The 23,779-nt window shown below is 41.7% G+C and overlaps 1 protein-coding gene across 1 annotated transcript in view; it reads left to right on the forward strand.

The window, feature by feature from the left end:
* LOC106647938 (serine/threonine-protein kinase 32A) overlaps window positions 1-23,779 on the forward strand; it is a 66,444-nt gene that overhangs the window by 9,927 nt on the left and 32,738 nt on the right. Inside the window, exons 2-5 of the mRNA XM_014364520.2 lie at window positions 2,906-3,155; window positions 11,469-11,524; window positions 12,578-12,746; window positions 14,396-14,593. Of these exons, the coding sequence (XP_014220006.1) occupies window positions 3,107-3,155; window positions 11,469-11,524; window positions 12,578-12,746; window positions 14,396-14,593 (472 nt within the window). The 5' untranslated portion in view covers window positions 2,906-3,106. The remainder of the gene's footprint in view (window positions 1-2,905; window positions 3,156-11,468; window positions 11,525-12,577; window positions 12,747-14,395; window positions 14,594-23,779) is intronic.

Consider the following 23,779-nt stretch of genomic DNA (forward strand, 5'->3'; position numbering starts at 1 on the left):
CTCATTTTTTAATAAATTGTGTGCTACAAAAATATCGCTGGTTTATTTGTAGATACGCGAAACGAGCCAAAAAAAAAGAGTCGAAACAAAATCGGCAAAATCGTGTGTATTTTCAGTGTTTCTCGCATTTCAAAACAAAATTTTATGTAACTAAATTTTTCCAGAAATGAACTGCGTAAAGAGACATTTTTTAAAAAAGGGGGAAAAATACGTTCGATTACTACTCGACCGCAGTCTGTATGTGCGTAGTTTCCATTAGTTGCATTCAGGACGAAAAATTCATTTTGTTCGCTTCGACGTGATGGACAAGTTTTTTTTTTTTAGACATCGACGGGTCATACAGCATGATAAAAAAATTTTTTTTTCAAATCAGCCCCATCAATCATCGACAGCACTTGTGGAATTATTATCTTTTTCATCGAACCAAAGAGTTTGAAAAAAAAAAAAAAAAGTACGTGAGCATTAAAAATCATCGACCCACGCGCTGGATATAAAAAATTCTATACACGTCCCTTGCCTGCACGTGTCAACTGCAGCGAGCACTAAAAATTTTATGCTTCATAAAATTTTAAAAACACATAGCAGAACATCCGCGTCATGCTTACTGTATCCCTTTCGTGTCCTTCACGCTGATGCTACGTTGTCCACGATCATCGTGGTGTTTACGACTTGTCGTCGTCGTCATCAAAATTTTTATCATCGTGAGCGTTAATTATTTAATTTTTTTTTTAATCTTTACAAAGTGCGAATGAGTACAATACGTTGAAACGACGTATAAATTCTAGGTACGGTTGTATTGTAAAAAAAAAAATAAAATAATGTAAACAGTTTACCCCAGTAATTAATTATTCTTGAATTTCTCATAGGATAAATAGTAGCATTAAATATTTCTCGAGGACCCAGATCACAGATTCTCTTTTTTATTTTTTTCCATTCAAATAGCTTGGGTTGATAATAATTGCCGATGAATCGCGTAATGGACGAGGGAAGAAAAATCTTTATTTTCCAATAACGACGATTTGTAGGGCAGTGGGCGCTGACCTTTTTTTTTAATGCATATCTTCAGCCAGAATAGATTGGATTTCCATACCTTTTGTTTCTCGATATTTCAATATTTACCGGGCACGAAAATAGAGCCACTCTGTGTCCACTTTTATTATTATTTTTTTTTTCTAAAGCACAATGAAAAGCAAAAAATGTAAATCATGCAAATACAGTAAAAGCTCGATGGTTGTGAATTGTGAAAAGAGACTAAAAAAACGTAAAAATATGACTGTAAAGGCGGTAGATTTGTTCTATATTCACGATGAATCATTCAAAGGGAAAAGTATAGGGGGAACAAAAATTTGTTGGTATTTCGCAGTATCGTTCATTGATATATTTCACGGGCATAAGTAACTTTCAATTCGCAGAGTAATCCACGAAACAGCTTGGAAAAGGATGTTGTGGTTACGCTTGACTTTAGCAGGATGAATCGAGTTGGAGTACAATGAAATCCATTCCACTTTCGCTGATTACCCACGAAAGGCTGAACTCGCGAAATTTCTTTCCCAAAAGTATAGACGATAATAACAATTCGTGCTTCAAATGCTTTTGCTGTCTCAATTTGGCTGCACGAGCATTAGTGAGAATAAGTTTGCTTTGGCTTTTGGCACTTTTGTACGTTAAAATATTAGCTTTCCATGCAAAGCAACCAAAAAAAAAATCAATCGAATAAACAAAAAGTTTAACAAAATACATAACTCTGTTTTCAATCAAAAAATTAAAAAAAAGACTCCTTAATTTGCAAATTTCTGGATATTTTTTTATTTTTTATTACGTATTAAAAAGGAAAGCACCTACGATATTTAATTTTTTCACACCGATAATTTAAGCTACAAATCAAGCTTGCAGTAAAAATGATGTTTTATTCTCACACTATTATACTAGAAATTGTCAAAAACAACAACACGCTAATATCAATTTTTTTTTTTTTTTTCTGACACAAGCTTGTAAAATCTTACCTGATTGTACGTATCGTATTCAAAGGCAGGGTGAAAAAAAATAGAGCAGAAAGAAGAAAAAAAAAATGAAAAGCTCATTATATTTGCTATAATAAGTTTAAACACACAAAGAGAAAAAGTTAAAGTAACACCCGAAATTGTCGTCTACGACGTGAAATGTTCGCGTTTCGCCTCTGTCTCTGTAACCGTATAACGCGTTGCAACAATTAACTCCCATTGTAACAACGAGAAAAGTGGCGCGCAATTTTGGGGAAACTAATTTGGCCGCAACTGCAGCCCGTGCGTGCATGCACACGATACCTGTTAGTTATGTTAACGTCAGCCGTTGGCAATTGCAGTTCTGTAACTGTTGTTAGCCCAACGTTTCATTGCCACTATCATAACGTACTTGCCGTAACAATCACGAATAAACAAAACAAAAGCACGAATCACCTGCAAAGTGCTCCTCCAGATTTCGAGGAAGACCATTACCCTGTTCATATTTTTTTTCGCGTTGTTGAAAAATCCTCGCCACGCAGTTCAAAAAAAAAAAAAAAAAAAAAAAAAAAAAAAAAAAAAAGATGGAGCTCCACGGTCCGACATCAAAAAGCGCTGGAATCAAAGAGAAAGGGGGTGAGGGGGCAAAAAGAGTGAACCGGGCAATATATAAAAGCCAGAGCTCCCGATCCGTCAAGCTCGACGCGATAAATTTGTGTCAAACCCCACGAATATACACCTATACATGAATACACCCGATCCCTCGTGTAGCGGCTCCGAGGTCACGTATATATAATATACGGTTGTCTAGCCACACACGCGAGCACAGGTGACCGCAGAGCCTGTTATTACAGCGCGTCCCGGCGTTTAGCCACCCGGAAACAGTTGCAAAATAACCATTGTCTCCCCGTAACGATGTGTTGCAGGTGCCAGGAGTAGAGAGGGACGCGCAGCACCGGATAGTACAAGAGCTAACGGGGAGATATGCGTCCCGAGGGCGCGGTCCCAGGTGCTTGGCGACGGGGAGGACGCGGCGCCCGAGACTCGATTTTGCAGAGTCGATTCCCGCGGCTGCGACGCCGGCGGTGAGAAGGTGACGCCGGAGCGACCGAGCACACCGTGGGAACATGGGTGCCAATCAGTCGGCCAGGAGTTTGCCCACCCCAGATGAGGAAGGTAAGAACGGGGACAAAATCGAATATTCGCTTGATACACGTATATACCTATATGTACTACATATGTTACCGTGTCCTTGATGATCAGTACGTGGTATTGGGAATAGAGTGCACTCTGTACTAGAGTGGGAAAACGGGCGATCGAAGCTCATAATTATAACATGGTAACTACAGGGATTACTATGATGTTGATCGACCACAGTGCGCTTGTAAACGCGACAAAAGTCGAATTAACTCGAATCACCTTATCTTTTTTAAAGAAACCTTGGGATTATATAAATGCACTCCTAACGAATCTTGTGGTAATTTACTTGAATTCACTTGTCTCGTGACTTTCTGGGTTTTCTCAGTTTTTACAAAATGTAGTTTTTAGATGAAAAGTGCTATGCATTGACGAGTAAAGAATTTTTTTTTTCAGTAAAAAAAGCTGCATATTGTATTGATGAAAAAAAAAACTAAAACAAAAAAAGTTTAAAATTTCATAAAATAATTGTGACCAGTTGGATCTCGTAGTTGAGATCAACGCTCACTGGTTTCATTCGTATTTCGTTAACACAAGATTTCTGTACGGACTACAACGAGCCGGTATGTCATACAGTTTGCAAAAGTTTGTATCACACCGATGCAGAGGACAGCTGCGGCACATGGTGATAATATACAGGGGAAGGGAAGACAAATGATGGAACTTTTCAATGATCCCCGACAACGAGCGCCGCCGTGATATTTACCCAGTCCTCGTGTCCATATGGACTCCCGAGGCAAAGTGTACTTTACAACGCGTGCACGTATGCTCGAGGGTGGCACACGGGGCAGAAAAGCTGCGCTATAAATTCCGTGAGTCGGCGTTTACACGCACAGGGCAGGAAACACCGAAGGGTCGTGTTTTACGAGACCCTGCTTATGATTTACGAGCTTTCGAGACTCGCGTTGTATAATTTTCAGCGCGTCAAGTTCGATCGCCCCGAGCCGGTCTACCCTCCTTGTTTTTTTTTTTGTTTTTTTTTTCGTCAGTTGGTCCATATTTTACATATGTATGAGCTACACACGAGTGACGAGACAAACAGCGAGAGCTCGCCGTAGGCTGCAATATAACTTTGCGCGTGGAGTATAGATCAAAGCCACGCGGAGATGACATAGGGGGTGCCTCTCTTGCGGCGCGGCTATGTCGTGTAAGGGTGTGTACTTACGCGTATTATCGACAAGCTGTCTGTCTACGAGCTTCGGGGCAATACCGAGTACACATCTCGTTGTTATTCCACGATGATTGTGTTTTCGTTTCGTATATAGCTGTTGTAACTCGGTATAATGAAGGAAAAATCAATCGGTGTGTATATACATGTACAACCCTTCTTTCGCGTATCGTGGGAAATAGGGAGCAGCATCTCGAACAAGTACATAATATAGAGGATGTCGCGAAATTACAGCGAATAAATAGCGACTGCGCTATACGTGCAACAACAACACCCTCGTCCCTCGAGATCTTGTTTCGCGCGTGGAATAAGTAATCATACATATAACTACACGCGCTTCATCGATTTGCGTCGCTCCCCTAGCAATCAGGCGTCTTAAATGCATAGAATAATTTTTTTCCCTTTGTTTGTTTTTTTTTTTTTTACTTTTTCGTTCCCGCGTATACAAATGTTTCAGCTGACTTTTTTTTCATCTTCACCGCTGCGAGCGCAAACACTTGCGAAATCCTTGAATCCCCTTTTTTATGTATTTCACAATATTGTGCACAAAAACAATATACCTCCCTGGGTATATTTAGTCCTTCCATCTATCTTACGGTACAATATATATGAACCAGGTCGGGATAATCCAGGTGAGAGTTGATAAAACAGCCAGCTTTCCGCCACCTCTGCCGCCGTGTAAAAATATACGCCACGCTCACTTAGCCGTGTCTCGGGGCACTTTATCCGACCATCCAGTGCTCTTTCGCTCGACGCCCCTCGTACTCTCGTATCAGATTCCAGCGCTGCGGTGTGCGAGGGCGCATTACGGTGCACAGAGAGTCGAGCTTTCACGCCTTTTTTTTTTCTTTTTTTTTTCAAGAAAAGAGGGGCACGCACATCGACGTAAAAGTTATTTTAAAATCAGCATATCATCTTTTCTCTGCAAGCTCCATTTGTCCTCCGTTGTGGGGGTAGGGGTGGAAAAATTATTCGGGATTTGTGGATTCACAGAATTTATCGATCTTGCCCTCCTGTGTACCGTACCTACATTACACTTGGCTTTCACTCCTGAGCTTTTTCAAATTCAAGACTTTTCGCAATAAAAGCCCGCGAGTCCACGAATTTCGATTCGACCGTGAGCTTCTCAAAGTAACTTTTTTATTATTTTTTTTTTTTTCCTCCCATAATGGACCATTTAATGCGAATTCAGGAACGAGCGTTCGTAGTGTCAACGACGCCGCCGAAATGTCTCGAAGCATCCAAAGCTATAGAGAAACAACATAAACAATAGCATCCCCGTACCCGCAGCCTCTATTAGCTCCCTTTGGAGCAGAAAGTGCCTATTCCGGGGGTCTTTCGCCGTGTTGCGGCAAAGTTGAGCTCGCAAACACGGGCCAATTAATCGAATGCGAAGCTCCCTCGTACGCGAAAGACGCGGGGCTTAGCGGCGTACATGTAGTGGGTGAGTCGAAAGCTTAGCCGTACCCAACTCCTGGGGAGGAACAACAGCCACCCGAGGGCAGGAGCCGTGTATCGGGATGTTTGAATAAGGAGTCTACGCTTATAGTGCTCCATGTCTATATGTATGGAAGGGGGGGAGATCATTACGGCTCTTCGGAGTCACTGAGGGGCGTCGCTTTAATTTCTTTTGATTTGCATTTCTATCGAGCCGAGGACTGATTCGATTCGACCTTTCGGAATGTGCTTAGTTGCTTAAGCGGTTCGACTGAATTTGGTGTTTGATCGAGGTTCACTGCACCGGGAGGAAAATAATTAATACGTAACAATTAATGCGCTATATAATGGTTGTTATGTCGTGTCGTCTTCCATAGGGACTTTTTACCATTTGGTTGCTGGACTGGCATTTCTATAGTGTCATTAGAATTACGATTACAATTACTGCGTTCAAACATTGTAAAGTCTCGGTTGTTTTTTTTTTTTTTTTTTTTTTTCAATACTACCGAATTCAATTTACAAATTTTTAAATTCGAAAATTTATCTCTCCTTGTTAAATTTAAAGTAATTCGGGCAAGTTGGAAAAGGAGAAAAAAAGTGGTAAGCTCTTTCAAGAATCGCGTTGGCAATTAGATAAAAAAAAAAAAAAAAAAAAATCCTAATCGAACTCCAGAGCGAAGCTAATCTCGCGAACAAAGTGGGAGCCAACGTATTTCAATTTCAAACTTTGACCCTCTCTCTGTGCCAGCGTCTCATCTCCTCTCGGCTTTTTTTCCCCGTCGTTTGGTCTCTGAAATAAAGGAAAAATAATTAAATTGCAAAAAAACGAGCAACAACGGGTGAATCAACGCCCACCTAACTTTCCTCGAAGAGAGAGACTAGGCGTCGCACAAGCGGCCCAAAGTTTCGACATCGGAAAAACTTTTTCCCACCGCCTCTTCTGTTCGGTTTTATTTCTTATCTTTCTTTTTTGTCCTTTTTTCCTCCAAGTGTATCACACCACCCCAAGGTGAACGAGAGATAAAAGCCATTTGTATTATCACCCGCGTGAACGTGTGCTTGGCGCGACGATCGACTACCCCGTTTGAATTTTTTTGAAACTGGTTAACCACCAACGCAAAACTAGATTCGTATCACACTTGGGTGTAAGCGCATACGAAAAGCCACGGCATGTTTCACATGGATTGCAAATAGTCCGCGCAAATATTTGTTTTGTATATACTACTTATGGTTCAGTAGGTCGATTTGGTTACATTTCTCAAACGCCCTCTGTATAAATATTGCGCCGCGATGCAACGCACTGAAATTAACAGCGCGCTCTGGCCTACATTTTCCCTCCCAACACGTGAATAATGTATCCTCGCACACGTGACTCGATTTTTTTTTTTTTTTTTTTTTTTCTTTGCCGAAAGGGCACTCGTGTGGTCTCAGGTGGATCTCTCTCGGTTGTTACTGTAGGTCCTCTTGTCGGCCGTGTGCTCATTTAAACGGCACGTAAATCAGATGTTGGGGATGCGATGGGGGGGGGGGGGGTTGGGTTTTTACAGCCTTTTTCCGTGCACCCGGTGAGTCGGTGATTAAACCTCCGGGAGTTCGATTGACGCGCCGACTCGAAGAGGCGAGAAAAACTTTGAAAATTAATCACGGCGGGGGATGTACGAAGAAGGAAAAAAAAAAAATGTTAAGCTGAGAGCGATCGAGCGAGCGAAGGGAATTTTTTCAATATCGTTGCCGGTGTCGTATCATGAGGGTCGTCAATTTATCCGAGTAATTATTCATACTTATTTTCGGGGAAAACTTTTAATAACTCAGCCGCGCGTTTAATCGCGTTTTTAATATCGCCACTCGGAGATCGCGAATTTCAGCCGTGCTCGATGAGGATCAAGAGAAAGTTTTTTTTTTCCCTCCCCGATTTCAAGGTGAAATTGATAACTAAACGGAGCTAACAAAAAAAAAAAAAAAAAAAAAAAAACACGAAATTATAAGCTTTGCACGAAACTGATTATTTTTTAATCACCAGAGCGCAATAAAGCTCACGTCGCGAACAGTTTGAAAACTTTTATGAAACCTCGTACACCCCCGTAACGCGATGGGCTTTCCATCTCCCAAAAAAAAAAAAAAAAAAAAATAAACAAACGAAATCCAACCGCGTATAAGCTTTCGTTACTCGTTAAGGGTAGTTTTTTCCGTACGAGTTTATACGAATAAACGAGGCTGGCAAAAACTTTCCATACAATTGTACTTCTTGCATCGCGAAAGAAGAGCTGAATAATCAGCTCCGAGGGACACGCGATAAAACGAGAAAAAAAAAGTGGTAGTTGCTCGTTTGCGTTGGTTGGGAAAAACCGACAACAAAACGAGTCCGAGAGGAACACACGTCCCAGGAGAAAAGTGTGGAGCGAAAAGAGGGGGAAAAAAGAAAAGAATAGTAGGTGGAGCAATTAGTCGGGAGGTTGTCGTCGGGAGAAAACTCTTTGCCGGGGAATTAGCGACATTGAATCGCGCGACAGCCGGCATTCGGTCGCCGGAGCTGATGCTCTTTTCCCAGCTTCTGTTTCCCTGGTAAGTAATGAGTTTTCGACTCTCGAGCGCCAAGTGTAAATAATTGGACTTTGAGAATTACCTCGAGAGAGAGAGAGAGAGTGAGAGAGTGGAGGTTATCTCTTGTTTACCATTCCCGGTGAAAATCAATTAAATCTTGTCCTAAGGCGCCTGATGGTGCATATATATATACATCTTTGTGTATATAATAAGAGGATGGCACATCAACTGTAAATGGGGAAACTCGAGGAGTGCCATTCAAGAGAGGTATTACCTACTTCGGTAGATGGTGCTGGGTACCTTCTCTGTGCCAATTGTCCCTGACTTTGGAAGATATTTAATTATGCTCGCTTTTGCATGGAAAAGTGAGGACTGAACCCATCGAGATGGGATGATAATAATTTCCTGTATCGAATTTTTTCTTTCATTTTATTGTCGAATGGGAACTGCATTCGGAACCAACAAGTACATTCATTGTGCATATAGCTTTTTATATAAATCCGTACCTGTACATTTGGGAACAATCATTTTATAGATTTTTAATCGCTTTGGAAGAAATTTTTTTTTTTTGCTGATATTGCATTCTTCGTGCTGAAAAATTTCTTACTCATCACAATTTCCAATACAGTATTGAGGAAAAAAAAAAAAAAAAATTCCAACAGATCAGTGCAACAAATTTCAGATATTAAATTTTATTGTAAAGTACTTGAAATGAAACGTTTGATTACATTGACTCTTTTACCCTTTTAAATTGTTGTTTTTTTTTTTTTTGTTAATTTTAATCCATTCTTTTCGCTAAAAAATCGTAAGGAGTACTTTTAAAATAATTTACGCCCAAGTTTTCGTACCTTATTACATATGACCTTTGCAGTCAATGAAGATATCCCTATACACTGCATGTTATACTCTTGATAGTTCTACATTGAAAAATTTGTTTCATTTCCGAGCCCCCGTGAATTTTAGCTCTTTCGTACGTGCACAGTTTACGGCTGGAGCATAAAGAACGTCCCGAGTTAATGAAATTTTAATCAATTTCCCTTCGCCTGCATTCACTCGGAGCACTGTAATGCAGTATAGAAAAAAAAATAGCCTTCCACGCTGCAGCTTGCTTACGCTCCTTTCCCCCTACACCGTATACACCACTCTCTCGAGTGTACCACCTTATACAAAGAGTAGGTAAAAAAGAACGAGCCTGATCCCTCGAGATGAATCCCCTTTCGTACAAGTACGTGAGCGAATGTACCGGTAGATTAAAGTCGCGCTTTCCCCGGCTCCTCCGAGAATGTGGGAGCAAAAAAGAAAACAAAGTCCTCCGTCCGATGAAATCATATACAATGAATGAACGTCAGCTCCTCTCCCTCCACAGGGACATTCAACGAAGGATGGATGGGAGGGGGTGAAATTATTCGCCCATTAGAGACAGGGAGGCCGAGGGGTGAGGTATGGTAGTGGACTTTGGATGATTTTCTTTTTTCATTTCCCCCACGAATTTCGACGAAACGGATTTTCCCGTCATTTCATCCCCCCCAGTAAATCTTTTACCCAACACTGACGGCGCAATTAATCGAAAAGACACACCGACGTGCGTGCCGTGTATTACAAACAACAGGACACCCCTGAGACGATCGCTCGAGAGCAGTAGTGATCATATTCGGAAAAACCTAAAAACACGCGCCATCCAATATTACCGAGATCAATCATCTGTGATCACGTGCAGCAGCGTAACTCCTGTGACTTTCCAAAAGGGAAAACTCTCCCGCTCGCACTCCAAGCAACGTGTCCAAGTGCACTTTACTTACCGTATATTATAGCGCGCGAGCAGGTGTGGAATACTTGTGTTTCCTTTATCTCGTTTCACTCGAGGGGCACTGCTCCGTATAACGAATCGAACAAATCCGCTTACGCATGCACTCACCAGCCATCTCGAATAAGCTGCACAATTGCCTTTGGGTGCAAAGTGCGCTCTTCGCTCCGTTTTCGAGTGTTTAGCGGGGAAAATTTGATTCGCGTCGCTCGGGAGTACATTGTATGACGCGCCGTGGCACAATTGGTGCGCTCTGTTGTGTAATTGTCAGTGGCATAGTATACTCGGGTACTTTGTTTTGTTGTCCGGGCGAGCGTGAAAAATTCCCCTCTATCTTTGTCTCCCCTTCGAGTTCCAAATAAAAGCTGAAAACTTCGTTCCCGACCCTCACGCATACAAGTGACACTCTCCGAAAGTTGGCCCGTAAACCTCCCCTGCGCTTTTACCTTCGATTTCACGACTACCTCGACTTGCTTCCTCAAGTGGGGGGGAGGGATAAACCACTGTAAATCTCGCAATGTTAACAGCCTCGGTAAACAAAATAAAAAGCTCACCGGCCCTTTTTTCCACGTAATAAACCACCCTTTTGCCCGTGCAAAATTTTAAAAGGTAAACACACGCGAACGTGGAGAAGAGTGAAATTTTAATAACTTATACAGGTATGTGTATATGTATGCTTTACAAGGGACGCTCGGCTGCTCCTCTCAATAAACCAGAGGGAGGAAGAAAAATATCGAATCCCGCTGAGCAGGAAAGTACTTTGGTGGAGGGGCTTTTCCCTCCCGATTCGTTTTTATAGAGCGCAAATAACGCCGGCGAAAGCCACGAATATACAAACACTGCGTATAGTACAAATGTATTTTTCTTTATCGTTGCGACGAAAGGGCAAAGTGAATCACGCGCGTATATACGTAGGCACAGCACACAAGTATACGTATACACGTATAGATATACGGAACAGGGGGTTGGCTTTTTATTAATCATGCCCGATAAGGGCTAGTAAGGAGGTCAGTACTTACATATATACGTACTCCCCTGGCGCGCGTGTGTGTGTAGTAAGAGCAACAGGAGATGCAAGCGCGTGTGTATTGTATTTGCAAACGTGCAAACGCACACATCTGCCGGTCTCGGAGCTTCAGGCTAAAACTGCTATAGATATATATATATGTACATGGGAGTGGGACGTTATCGTCCATTAACGGGCTTCCCCGTGGGGCTTAATCTTTAATCACTGCACGTCCATACCTGGTCGACTCTGTGTGTGTATATAATACGTACGAGCCACCGCATTGTTGTATCGATCTGTTGTTGACTTTCTTTTTCTTTTTTGTCTCTGTTGCAGTGAACTTTGACCACTTTCAGATTCTGCGGGCCATCGGCAAGGGCAGCTTTGGCAAGGTAATTGTTGATAAATTGTTCTTTTTTTTTTCCATACCTGTTTCACTCGTTGTTGTACTAGCGAGTGGTAAAAGTTAATGTGAAAAAGGGGGTGTACAATGTACAAGCGGTATACATGACACACCGGAGGGAGAGGTTTAGGCGCGTCAAGCACGTCGGAGGTGCTCTGAAACGTTGGAGGGATGGAGTGAGAAATCGAGTGTCTTAGATATTTCGCGTGCCTCGGGCGCGTCGCTGGACCTCTTGTAAAGGCAAATCTGGGATATCCCATTGGTTCGCTGTGAATATCCTACGCGAATATGAAAATAGTTTAAATTAGTTCGCAGACGATCGGTTCGCGTTTTGTTCGGTACAGTGGGTTTTGAAGGTAAAAACTGCCGATAAGAAAAATTCGGGGGAAAAAAGAGATGGTCCCGAAAAATTATTGTCGAGGCCAACGGTCCCCTTAAGGTTTCTTTAATCTATCGACGGCTTGGGTGAAGAAAGTTTGAAAATTATTAACCCTGAAAAAATGAAATGTGCTTTCATCTTAAACGGATTACGAGCAGCGGTGCCTCTGAAAAGTTCGTATCCGAAATAGCTCTTTTTTACCCAAAAGCAATCGATATTCATGATTTTTTTGTTTGCTAAATAATGATACCGATGAAATAATTAAAAAACGCAAAAAAGAACTTTTTTTTTCTCTTATCACCGAAACACAAACCCATTCACTCGTAAAACCACTAGGTTCATTATCCCAGCAACCCTGTAAAGCCGAACAAAGCAAACGTACAAATTATTCGCCGTCAGTACTGCCGGTTCTCTTTTTTTTTTTTTTTTTTTTTTTTTTTTGCGGCCACCTCCATCAAAAAGTAATTTCGCGGTATCGTTCGCCTCTCCATCCCCCGCCGCGATATCGCATCACAGCTGCTGTGTACAGATCGGGCAAAAATTACCATAGCCCCGGATATCGACGAGTCCTCCCTCTTTTCGCCGATATCGAACGATCATCCTGTACACAGCGCGTCTACAAAGCCATATATATATACAAAGTCGTTGGTGCTCCATTTGCAGGTGTGCATAGTGCAGAAGAGGGACCGAGTGGGCAACATGTACGCGATGAAGTACGTGCGAAAGGGCGAGTGCGCCGAGAGGGGCGCGCTCAAGAACGTGGCCCGCGAGGTCGAGATACTCTCCAGGCTCGAGCACCCCTGCCTCGTCAACCTCTGGTTCAGCTTTCAAGGTGAGTTTGTTTAACAATAAACCAGCTCTTTCCTGCTGTAACCTGCAGTATACGCGTTTCCCGATGCCTTTGTGGATGAATATATGTACGGTACACCATTTTGTACCTTTTCTACCACAAATCCATTCCTTACGTTTACTACTTTCTCACGGTCGCTTCGTATCTCGACTGACAATAAAGGCTATACGTGCATTATTGTTAGGTAATGCACTTTTGAGATGGAGTGCCCCCGTTAGTTGGGTGGCAACAAACGTTTCTTTGTTGTTACTCCGGAGTTTCGAACCACAATCGCAACATTGGCTTTTCCCATAAAAGGCATCGATGCATTGAGCATTGTTTGAGAGCCGTATGGATAAAAAGCTATTGTCGATAGTACAGAATATGAGTGATAACATGATGTACAAATTTTCGGGGTATTTTTATTCATTCGAATCAATATTCATTTAATGTACCCAAAAATAGATGTTATCGCTGCAATATTACAAATGCACAGAGGAGATTGATAAACGGGCCATAAAAATTTCATGGCAAAAAGTTTAGCGTTTGCAGCGAACGAGTTTTAATCGGAGTGGGTTTGGGGGGAGGTCATACATTTTGATGGCATAAATAATTTCGTCGACTCGCGCTGCTGGAGGGAGCAGCTGAAAATCAACAAGTTACCATTGTACAATGAGAATGGGACACGAAAGTTGGTCACGAGTATGAATTTTTTTGCCAAAGAACTCGCTGTTAGTTCCAGACCATTGGATGGAATCATATTTAATTATAATCATAATTTTAATTGAGAAAATTGTTGTCACTAGCACGATCGTCGACTCGGTTGCAAAGTTTCGTGTTTTAGTTACAATCGTGCTTATGCTATACTTTTTTTGTTTATAAAGTACATTCAAACAATTCAGCTACGCTTTGGGTGTGCTCTTTCATAGATATTTTTCTGGTACATTCATTAATTTGCTTTAATTGACATACAATCACAAAAAATCACTAGCCTCTCTGATTTATTAAGCGTAAATTTACGAGACCTTTTTTAAAATATATATTTTAGAAATTAAATCGGTATCGAAATAAAATAGTATAAACGTGTATTAAAGTTCGTGAATCGCCGATTAAACACAGCTCCTATGGGTTTGATTTGTAGGGGGTTACGAATTTTTCACCCAAAGTCATATTTATATTTATTTTTATGCGCATCTGCTCCAAAAAAATGACTGTCGGTCACATTTTTAAGTCTGATTTCTTTTTTAAATCCAAGGATAAACCGACCAAACATTTTTATCGAGTAGATATCATAATACACTTTTCAGACAATGTTTCCATTTGAAATTAATAACATGATTTATTTCCATCGTTCACGAGAGTCCCAGTAAAATAATGGTCATTTTATAGTCTGCCCTATACTCTCATGCGAAACGCGCAATCGATTTTCCCATCCCCAACTTTACTCCTCTCGCATGTTTACTGTCTTCATGTCAGTACTGGCTCATGCAGTATTAATACTTGGTATGGCTATAACCCGTTTTATTGACAAAAATGTCGCAGTGTTGGTATGTAAGAAAAAAAAAACACATGATATCATCTTCTTGACAAGTATATCTCAGTCAAAGCGACGTAATGATTGAAAAAAAAAAAAAAAAAAAATGTTTTCACAGACGAGGAGGATCTGTTCATGGTGTCGGATCTGCTGCTGGGCGGCGATCTGCGGTACCACCTGCAACAGGACGTACAATTCAGCGAGGAGAGCGTCATACTGTACATCGCGGAAATCGCCCTGGCGCTGGATTACCTTAAAAAAAACCGGATCGTCCACCGAGACATCAAACCGGACAACATACTCTTGGACGAGGAGGGTGAGTCGAGGACCAAATGCTTTTTTTTTCCACCTCTCACTTTACCACGAACGTAAATGTAGTTTGTTCCGATGGAAAGTTATGCCGAGAGCGCATTGTAAACCCACGCGTTTGGAAACGTGTTAACTTATCCAACGAAGCGGAAGCCCCGATCGGTTTGCCGATAATGGATTTTGATCCCTGTCGAACCGCGGACTCACCCAATGGATGCACTTTCCGCGATCCGCACCAAAGTCGGGGGCAAAAAAAGACAAAGTTACAGGTACACTCGAAACTCAAAAAGTCCCTTCTCGCGTCCCTCATACATTTCGAAACGCGCCACCCGTACACGTGTATGCAGTCGCAGGAAAAATTCCAATCACGTCCACTGGCCCATGTGAGTAAGTGCCACACTCTGTTCTTATTTTCTTCCCAGGCATAAATCAGCGATGGGCGGTCCGCGCCGCGCGAAACGCTGACTTTAACTACTTGCCGCGCGATAACCGTGCATTAGGCAGCCCAGCCCTTGGATGGAAAAAAAAGGGGGCAACCACACCGGAGACGAGGTGGGTTCGAGGAAGGGGTGGTGGTTTACGACGAGCGGGTACACTGGGGGGGGGGTAAGTACAGAGGTGGAGGAGGGTAAAGGAGTATTTACACGTTGCCGTTTGGGGATCAAAGTTGCAGTCCTTTTACACCCGGAGGCGCGAGAATTTCCAGACGACCACACCTAATGGCTTTTTAAATCTCGGGTTTCGGAGTAACGGGGGGTTTACTTTGGCTCGACCGAGCACGTTTAATTTGTGTACATAGCCGTGCTGGGTGAGGTTTTTACACGTATACACCTTTGTTGTGCGTGGTACCGAGGAAATTAAATGTCATTCAGGAAATTGGAGGCTCACACGACGTCGTAAGAGAGGAAAAGTACAATGGGGGGGGGGTCAAGGATACAAAGAGGAGGGGGTGGAAGCGTCTCCCGGTTTTGGTGGATGATTCGGTGCGTACAGAAATCGATCGGGGGGTTTGAAAGAAAACGCTGAATTTTGAGTTTCAGGATATTGGCGGGGGGGGGGGGGGGTGAAATTGTGAAATCGAAAAACGTAGCGAACCGGCCGAGCTGATGTTTGATTGTACCTATGTGCGTGTCTGTATTCCGCGTCGGAGGGTTTCCGAGTGCAAGGGCGGAAAAAAATAGTTTCGGCTACGTGGCTGAATTATTAATGGTTGCTGCTGGGTATCGGCAGCGGAATTCCTGGGAAATTCGGATTTTTTCGCATGGAATGCCGGTAAAAGTAAAACTCTGTGTATCAACGCGAAGAATAAGAAAAAAATAAAAAAAATGAATAAAAGCTTCTTTTGGTAAGTTTTTCCATCAACCGCGAGTTGTGTAACTTGTACCAGCACAAAAAATTCCAGTGTGTACGTAACTATTTTCGTGTATTCTGTACGTACAAAAGCGGATGAGTTTATTGTTTTTTTTTTTTTTTTTTTTTTTTTTTTTTTTTTTTTTTTTTTTTTTTTTTTTTTTTTTTTTTTTTTTTTGGAATGCCCAAAGTTCATTTTCATGTAGAATAATAATTTTCACACACGCACGGTATGGCACGTAAAAACGGAGTTTTTCCATGCCAATTGAATGTAACCTATTTTTTTTGTCGACCAAACTCTCTGCTTTTCGATTTCAACAACAACCTCTAATAATAATAGTGAAAAAAATATAATACTTTTGAACCACTCCAAGTACCCAAACATCGATGTTCAACAACTTTCACCTGAATTTCTAGACCAAAACAAAAAAAAATAAAAAATAAAATAAAAAATAGAACCGCCAAGGGAAGGAAATCCACAAGCCATGAATATCCAAGGATCCGACGGAGCTTTCGATGTCTCGCAAAAAGAAAGATCCCTGTGTATTTATCTTTGGGCTCGGTGAAAGTAAGAAATCTCCAAACTTCCTCGTAAAAGCCGGATAAAGGCGAGCTCCTCCATCACCGAACTGTCACGCGTTTGTGCCTCTTGTTTTTGCTCCCTTTCGACTTGATTTCGGGAAATTTCTCTCGCGCAAGCCCCCCCCACTACCATGATCGGATTGTTGCAACGAAGGTCGAAAGCTTCATAAATATGCCAATTCCATTAAAAAAGCCGAGCGCTGCTTCATAAAAAAAAAAAAAGAAAAAATCGCCTACCGTGTCCACAGTCCAGCGGATTTGGTCTGGTGTGTACATGCGTTGTTTACTCGCGTACAACTGCACCGTCATCGGCCAATCGATAATTCACACGTTCGCTAATTTGCCCTGCGGCGACGGTCCGTACTGTAACAGTTGAACTTGCGATATGTTTGAATAATGCCGGACGGTGTGGTATATTTGTTTTTTACGATCTCTCGCAAAAATCCTCGGAATGGTGCATTTGTCACAAAGTTGAGTGAAAGTTTTGGCTTCGACCACCCCCGCCAGTAAATTTCGAAAGTTTTCGAAGATCGCAAAGTTTCGATGGTTTCTGGGGTCATAAAATTTCGGTAAACTCGCAAGAAAGTTACCGATGAGCCGCTGCGATAGCGCGTACCTCCTCGCTATCATCAACAGTTGGGCGGGCTAAAGAGTACACTTTGCTCGAGGCTTGAAACCCACTGTAAGAGCGTTCGCGAAAATTTTCATCTGATTTTCGTTAAAAGCGTGTCGTGCGAAAAATTGTCCGTAATGAGAAACATCCCCAAAAATAATTATTTTTACGTTGAAAGGGCGAATTCTTCATCGAAATAAAATTTTTAAAAAAGTACTCGCGAGAACGCGACAATTAATGACAGTGTGCATGTTCCGTATAGACAGATGCAATTAATTCATCGTGAAGCCCGTTCCACGTTCCAATGTTGTTTATCCGAGTATACACGTGGTGCAAATACGTCTCTGTCAGTTTTGCGGAATTTAAAAAAAAATAGTACGCAGCCACAATTATTTTCAACAAAAGTAGCAAATGTACGTAGAAGTACATTATAAAGTTACAAAAAATAAACCTTGTGCGTAAAAGTGTACGAGACTCGATCAGCACTGTAGATAATTACAACGAAAAAAAAGGGGGGCTGAATCGATAACGTTTGATTATATTGATTGGGGCTCAGCCGATCCAATCAGCTGCCGAGCTAAAACACCAGCTGCGATAAAATATTCAGACACGGCGTGCCTACACGAAACCAGTGAGCCTATAGCTCTCACTTTTACTTTTGCTCTTACGATTATTTAATCGTAGAGTAAAAAAAAACATAAAAAATCGGCATGAGCATTGTCTCTTTTTTATCGCTCCTCTTCTATTTTTGGAGGCTAGTACAGATCCCGCGGCTCCGAGAGATAAATCTACAGCGTAAGCCTATACGCGCGGAGAGCCAATTGCCGTGTGGTATCAGCGAGACATCGATTCCAAATAAATATTTTCTCGCCCAGCGTTCGTCCAACTCTTTTTTTTTTTTTTTTTTCTTTTTCCCATTACACTTGCGATCCATCAGTTGCCTCCGCAAAAACACTCACCTGACTCTAATCCACGCGTTTGGTTATTTATTTTTCTCCTGCGCGCAAACGTTTCACCGTGACCGACTGACTTTATCTGTAGCCATCTACGCACGTAATCCACGTGTAGGACGGGAAAAAGCGGGTGCTTGCAAAAATTTACTTTGACTACGTATGTACAGGCAACGCGTCCATTTGCGTTTTTTGTTGTTATGATTATTTTTTTGCAATCGAGCTCGTCGCAACGCGAATTGATGGACTTTTCTTACCACGTGGTGCATCGACGCCATCCTCTACCTAAACAAAGACAATTTATTTAACAAAAATCTGACTTTCGCTGTCTCACCATATAATTCTTCATGATGCATTGGAGAAAGAAAGAAAAAAAAAATAGAGTCTTGCTCGTATGCACGTGATGGAAACTCAACGCGACGGGATAAGAAGACCAGTATCACCCACGTGATATTTTCTCGATGCTCACCTCGACAAAAGAGACGCTTACATCTATCCTTGACACGATTTCTCGCCCACCCCCCTCCCCCCCCAAGATTCCATTATGCAACGTCTTGGGATCGAGCGTCTGCGTAAGATACATAATATAGTGGAAGATGCATGGGAAGTCCATTGGGATCCTTTGTCGGACACACGGTCCCAGCACGCCAGCCGGCATGATAACTCCAACCGCATTCACGATGCTGACGGGGTAGGAGCCTTTTTTTTTTTTTCTCTCTCTCGACTTAGTATAGGTAGTTGGTTTTTGTTTTTTGTTTTTTTGTTTTTCTTCAGCAAAGGAGGATTAATGGCACAAGTGCCGACGTTATACTTTCACATTGATATTTACGGGATAAGAGCTTGGCTCGCGGGGAGTCCCCGAAATATTTCACGCCACGACGCGTACGAGCACGCGAACGACGACCCCCGAGCCTTTTTGATGAATTTCTCTCTCGGTGCTCCCACCCCCACCCACTTGCGTCCGTACATGATGAATAAATTGGATTCGGGGAGGCTTGCTACGAGATATATACGGTAAAAGTCAACAAACTCACCGCGATGTCCGAATCCGTCGACGAGAGCTCATTGCCTTTGACAGCCGAGTAATATATATATGTATATATGTGTGTGTTCCCTTCCAAGTGTGGGCGCACCGGGGCTTTCGGGTCACCGATAGCACCAGCAGGAAAAATAATCGAGTCTCGTGGTACACGGCTTATCCTCGTCTCAAGTTGTCAAACTTCATTTTACCTTTTGCCATACGGACAAGTCAATTGCTTCCACTACATACATATATGGAAAATCAAACGTGTACAGCTCACGCGCCAAGTAAAACGTGTCTCTCCTGGTATGTAGAAAAATGAGCTTTCGCTTTGTAATCAATGAGCCGGGAAAATTCCATTAGCCGCCGCACGAAACTTGATTCGGTTGATGGCCGGCATAAGCGGGTAATGAAATCGATTGCCTTGTACGTACATCGAGTAAGAAACACTCCCTATATTGTATAGTACACCAGAGCTCGCAACCTCGGAGCTCACGTGCAGGTTATAATGAACGTGATTCTCCGCCTTGGACTTTGAGCGCGACGTGCGAGTATTCGGTCAAAAGCCACAGCCGGTGATAATCGATGGTAAAAAAGACCATTGTTGTCCCCTCGGAGTGTTCGGACCACCGATCAAAGAGTTCGCATCCCAGCATCCCTTGAGAGAAAAAGCGAAAAATGTCAATCGATGCAAGGGGAACAACAAGGATATATATTATATACTATATGGAATTTTCCCTCGCGCGTCGCGCAAGACACGCTATGGCCGCCTCTCAACTAGAATTCCCGTGCAACGACGGGGTCGACGAGCATCACGGCTCCCCGAACCGTGTCAGAAGCAACACAATGCACCAAAGTTGTTTCACGAGCGTGCAAACGGCCCGACGAGTCGTTACGAGGGTTTATACATATGTATACGATGCTCTATTCTCGCAACCTGTACACGAGTGTCACGTCGCGCTTGGCCTTCGATTTTTAACACTATGGGTATACCTACGTTCGTATGTTAGGCATCGGCTTGTCCTCTTTGTCATTTGCACTTTTAACTTTTTATTCAGTCAAGTTGGCTAACATGCCTCTTGAATGAAAAAAAAAAAAAAAAAATCTTTACTCCTTCAGCTCTTTGGGGTCAACAACTCTATGTACACTTGCATAATTGAATACGTAACGGTACAGGTATACACATACGCACGTAAGAAAGTTAAGGACGTTCGGTAGAGATAGAACCCTGTGATGAATCTTTTTGAAATTTCAACCAGACGTTCTTATTGTTGTTACAATGAAGCTGTTAAAATTTCAAGAGGTTCGTCTATTTCGTTTCCGAGATATCGAATTTCAAAGTTCAGTCATTTTAACACGGTCGCTTATGGGGAAACTTATAAAAACTCAGTTTTAAAAAAATTGGCGTGATGAATGTCTCCAATTTTTTTACATGTCACAGATAATGTTATTAACTATATGTACACAAAGTTTCGCGACGATCGTCTGATTAGTTTATAAATAAAAAAATTAAATAATCATTCGACAAAAACGCAACGGCAACGTCGCAAGAAGCGGGAAATTCAAAATGTTCCAGGACGTAAATCCTTAAATATTTGAATATTATGGTAGATATTTATGTATTTCTGTATAAAAAATAAGCTTATATATGTGTGTGAGTGTATGTATATAGGTTCCAGTCAATCCAGTGGCAGCAGACAGTGCAGAGTGCACACCACCTGATGTGTATATATGTGTGTACATGAACACTCATTGGAGACCCGTGCGGCGATGCCAAGTCTTCACTCATCGCTACTTCCCCCTTGCCCCGCAAGTGGTTCCCCCCCGCTATCTCTGTAGAACGTCCTTAAAGTTATCGATTCGACTTTAGGGCCTATACTTGGGTGATGGGATGTTTAAGCCCTTGCTCGCAATGACCGTGTATAGATGCATTTTACACCACAAAGGGTTGGAAATTGGATCCCTTTGGTGTAAATATGCTCAATTTCTTAATTAGACTCGCGTGAAAGTACAGGTCGGGCTCTTTTGAGTGAGTGAGAGAAAGCCAAGTGGAGTTTTGCTTTTACATCTTGATACGTTACACCTATGCACGTGTGTACAATAATTATACGGTTATTTCGAGCTGTTCGAGAAATCTGGACTCGGAATATTGTAAATGTAGGACAGCCGTTACGCTGCTCTAATGAGAACAGCAAACAGTGTGTTGTTGGACGTCATGTTACGCGATGAAAAGGTTAATTATCCGAAATTCAATCTATATCGGGAATAATATGTGCATCCGTTGCACTGTATACACGCGTGTATTATACGCGCTTGTTCGAGCGAGTGAAATTTCATTGCTCGTGATGTTTAATCAGAGTATTTATTCGAAAAGCGAGGACTGCGCGATAAATTCCAATAGTGATTTTTAAAAGTTAATTTTGAAAATTAACAGCTCATGTGTATGAAAACTGCCTGGCCGTGCACCATTCATCACAATCCCGCGTTAATTACTTGCCTGCCGAGCACACACGAACGGACGCTAGAGAATTAAAAAATGTGCGCCTCGACTGGTGGAACTCTAAAAATAACGGACGCGATCATCAGTTACTCGCTTGTGTGGGATGAAAAAAAAAAAAATCGCTGAAAAAGGGTTTTTTGATTGTTTAGCTGCAGTCGCTAGAAAAAAAAGAGGGGGGGGGGTAAAAAACGCGCAGACACGTAACAAGCGTGAGGTGTAAGGATGTGGGGGGTGTGGAAAGCTGCGCTTAAGAAACACACCGCTCGCGGGAATCCGCGCGAAACACGTAGGACACAAAGTGTACGCGAAGCGACGTTTCTTTAATAAAAAAAAAGCGCGTGTATACGCGAAGGAAGAGAAACAGCTTGTACGGCATTCGCGGAGAATTGGGATGCAGCAGCGGCAGGGAGGAAAGGAGTTTTTCGTGTTGTAGGACGTGTTTCTGGCCTTTCGAGGGCTTGAAAGCAGTGGAGGAGGAGAAATTTATCGAGTTGCGTAAGGGGATGCCCCTTTCGCGCTGGCTTTATTGTGTGTCTGGTTGTTCGCGGAAGGTGAGAGTCAGGGGGAGGGGGGAGAACCCGTCCATTATACGCTTCTGCAATTTACGATGTTTCGGGTAGCGTGTGCGTCGTCTTGTTGAAAGAGAGGAAGGAGGGAAAGAGCTTTGTTGGCGTTTTTGTGTCGAAGCTCTTACTAGATTGTTCGGAGGGGAGAGACGCTAAAAGGGTCGCGTTTAGCTGGGGCGAAATGCTTTAGAAAAATACAGCCATTAGCGAATGTCGTTTGAGCAGTTAAACCTTTTTTTTTTTTTTTTTTTTTTTTTTTTTCTGTAAACGAAAGGAAAATTTATCTGTGTGGGGTTTATTCCGTACGCGTTGGTACTGGTACGGAGAGTAAATGGGACACGTTTTTTCACAGTGCACGATGGGATTAATGGGTTGTCATATAGTTGAATCAAATAAAATTTTCGAAAGAGAAAAAAGGGAGCAGACGTAATTACAAAGTCCATAAGCAACGCGTATACTTGTTGATCAATTTCCTCGGTGGCTGAGGCAGTTCATGGTGGAAAGTAAATTTCAAAACAAAGAGTCTTTTCATAAATGTTTATCTTTTATTTGTTTATCCACGTGATTGATCGATTGAAAAATATATATTTTATCATGGTATAAATTACAAGTTATTCTCTCTGTACCGTTTTGCTTGGCTACCCAAAACGAACCTTGAAGATGTCGACGACAACTTTTTTCTTACGAAATTCTTTTGCGAATCATATCAATTTAGGCAAAACGTTTTATTTACAAATATATGCTCTTTATCCAGCCATACGTGCTTACGATTTGATTCCGCTGTTTTCCAAGCAGTTGAGCTAGCTCTCCTCACCAAATGACGATCAGAGATGATTGATTTTTCTTTTCATGCAATTGGTCAAGAATCTTAATACAGAACAAACAATGAGTTTCAACTTTTGTTACATATGTGCGTATGAAAGCTTAGTGAATGGGTGAAAAAAAAAATTTGAAGATTTTTAAAGCTTAAACTATGACATTTCTATACAAATATACACATCAAAATGTCTGAACAATTTGACATTGAAGGTTTTTGTTGTTTGTTGATTTCATTGTCCAGTTGCTCGACTGGATAGTCTAATACCAGAGCTTATCGCCTTTGTCTTGATCTACGCCCTCTTTCTTTGTTTTGTGGTAGAAAAAAAAGTTCGATAGAAATGGTGGTCAAACCACTTTTTTTATAACTTGACTCGGACTACAGTAATGGAATCCACTTAGAAATCGAGTGATTCATAACTAAATGAGCTCCAATGTTAAATATATATTGAATGGACGTATTAGTGGTAAAATAAGTTTAATTAAGCTTGAAGACAATTTTACGACATTTAGAACCTTTGTCACTTCTGAGTGTCAAAACTCGTTTACTAGAAATTAAGAAGTGATATAAATTACGCAAATATCTAAAACTTATTCATAAAAGATGTATCTTTAAAGTTTTTGTTATTGCAATATTTTAACACAGACACATGTTAAAAGTTGAAGTAATTTCAAATATTTTTAATCAGAATTTTATGTAGTCGTTATTTTATTTCAAATACAATTGTATAAAATTAGGAAACAACTTTTTTTCCATCAAATAAAATATTTTCTTTATATTTCAAACAATGTGTA

The sequence above is a fragment of the Copidosoma floridanum genome, unplaced genomic scaffold, assembly GCF_036245765.1.
Source record: "Copidosoma floridanum isolate Cflo_tuat_1 unplaced genomic scaffold, Cflo_Japanese_pri ptg000012l, whole genome shotgun sequence".
Lineage (NCBI taxonomy): Eukaryota > Metazoa > Arthropoda > Insecta > Hymenoptera > Encyrtidae > Copidosoma > Copidosoma floridanum.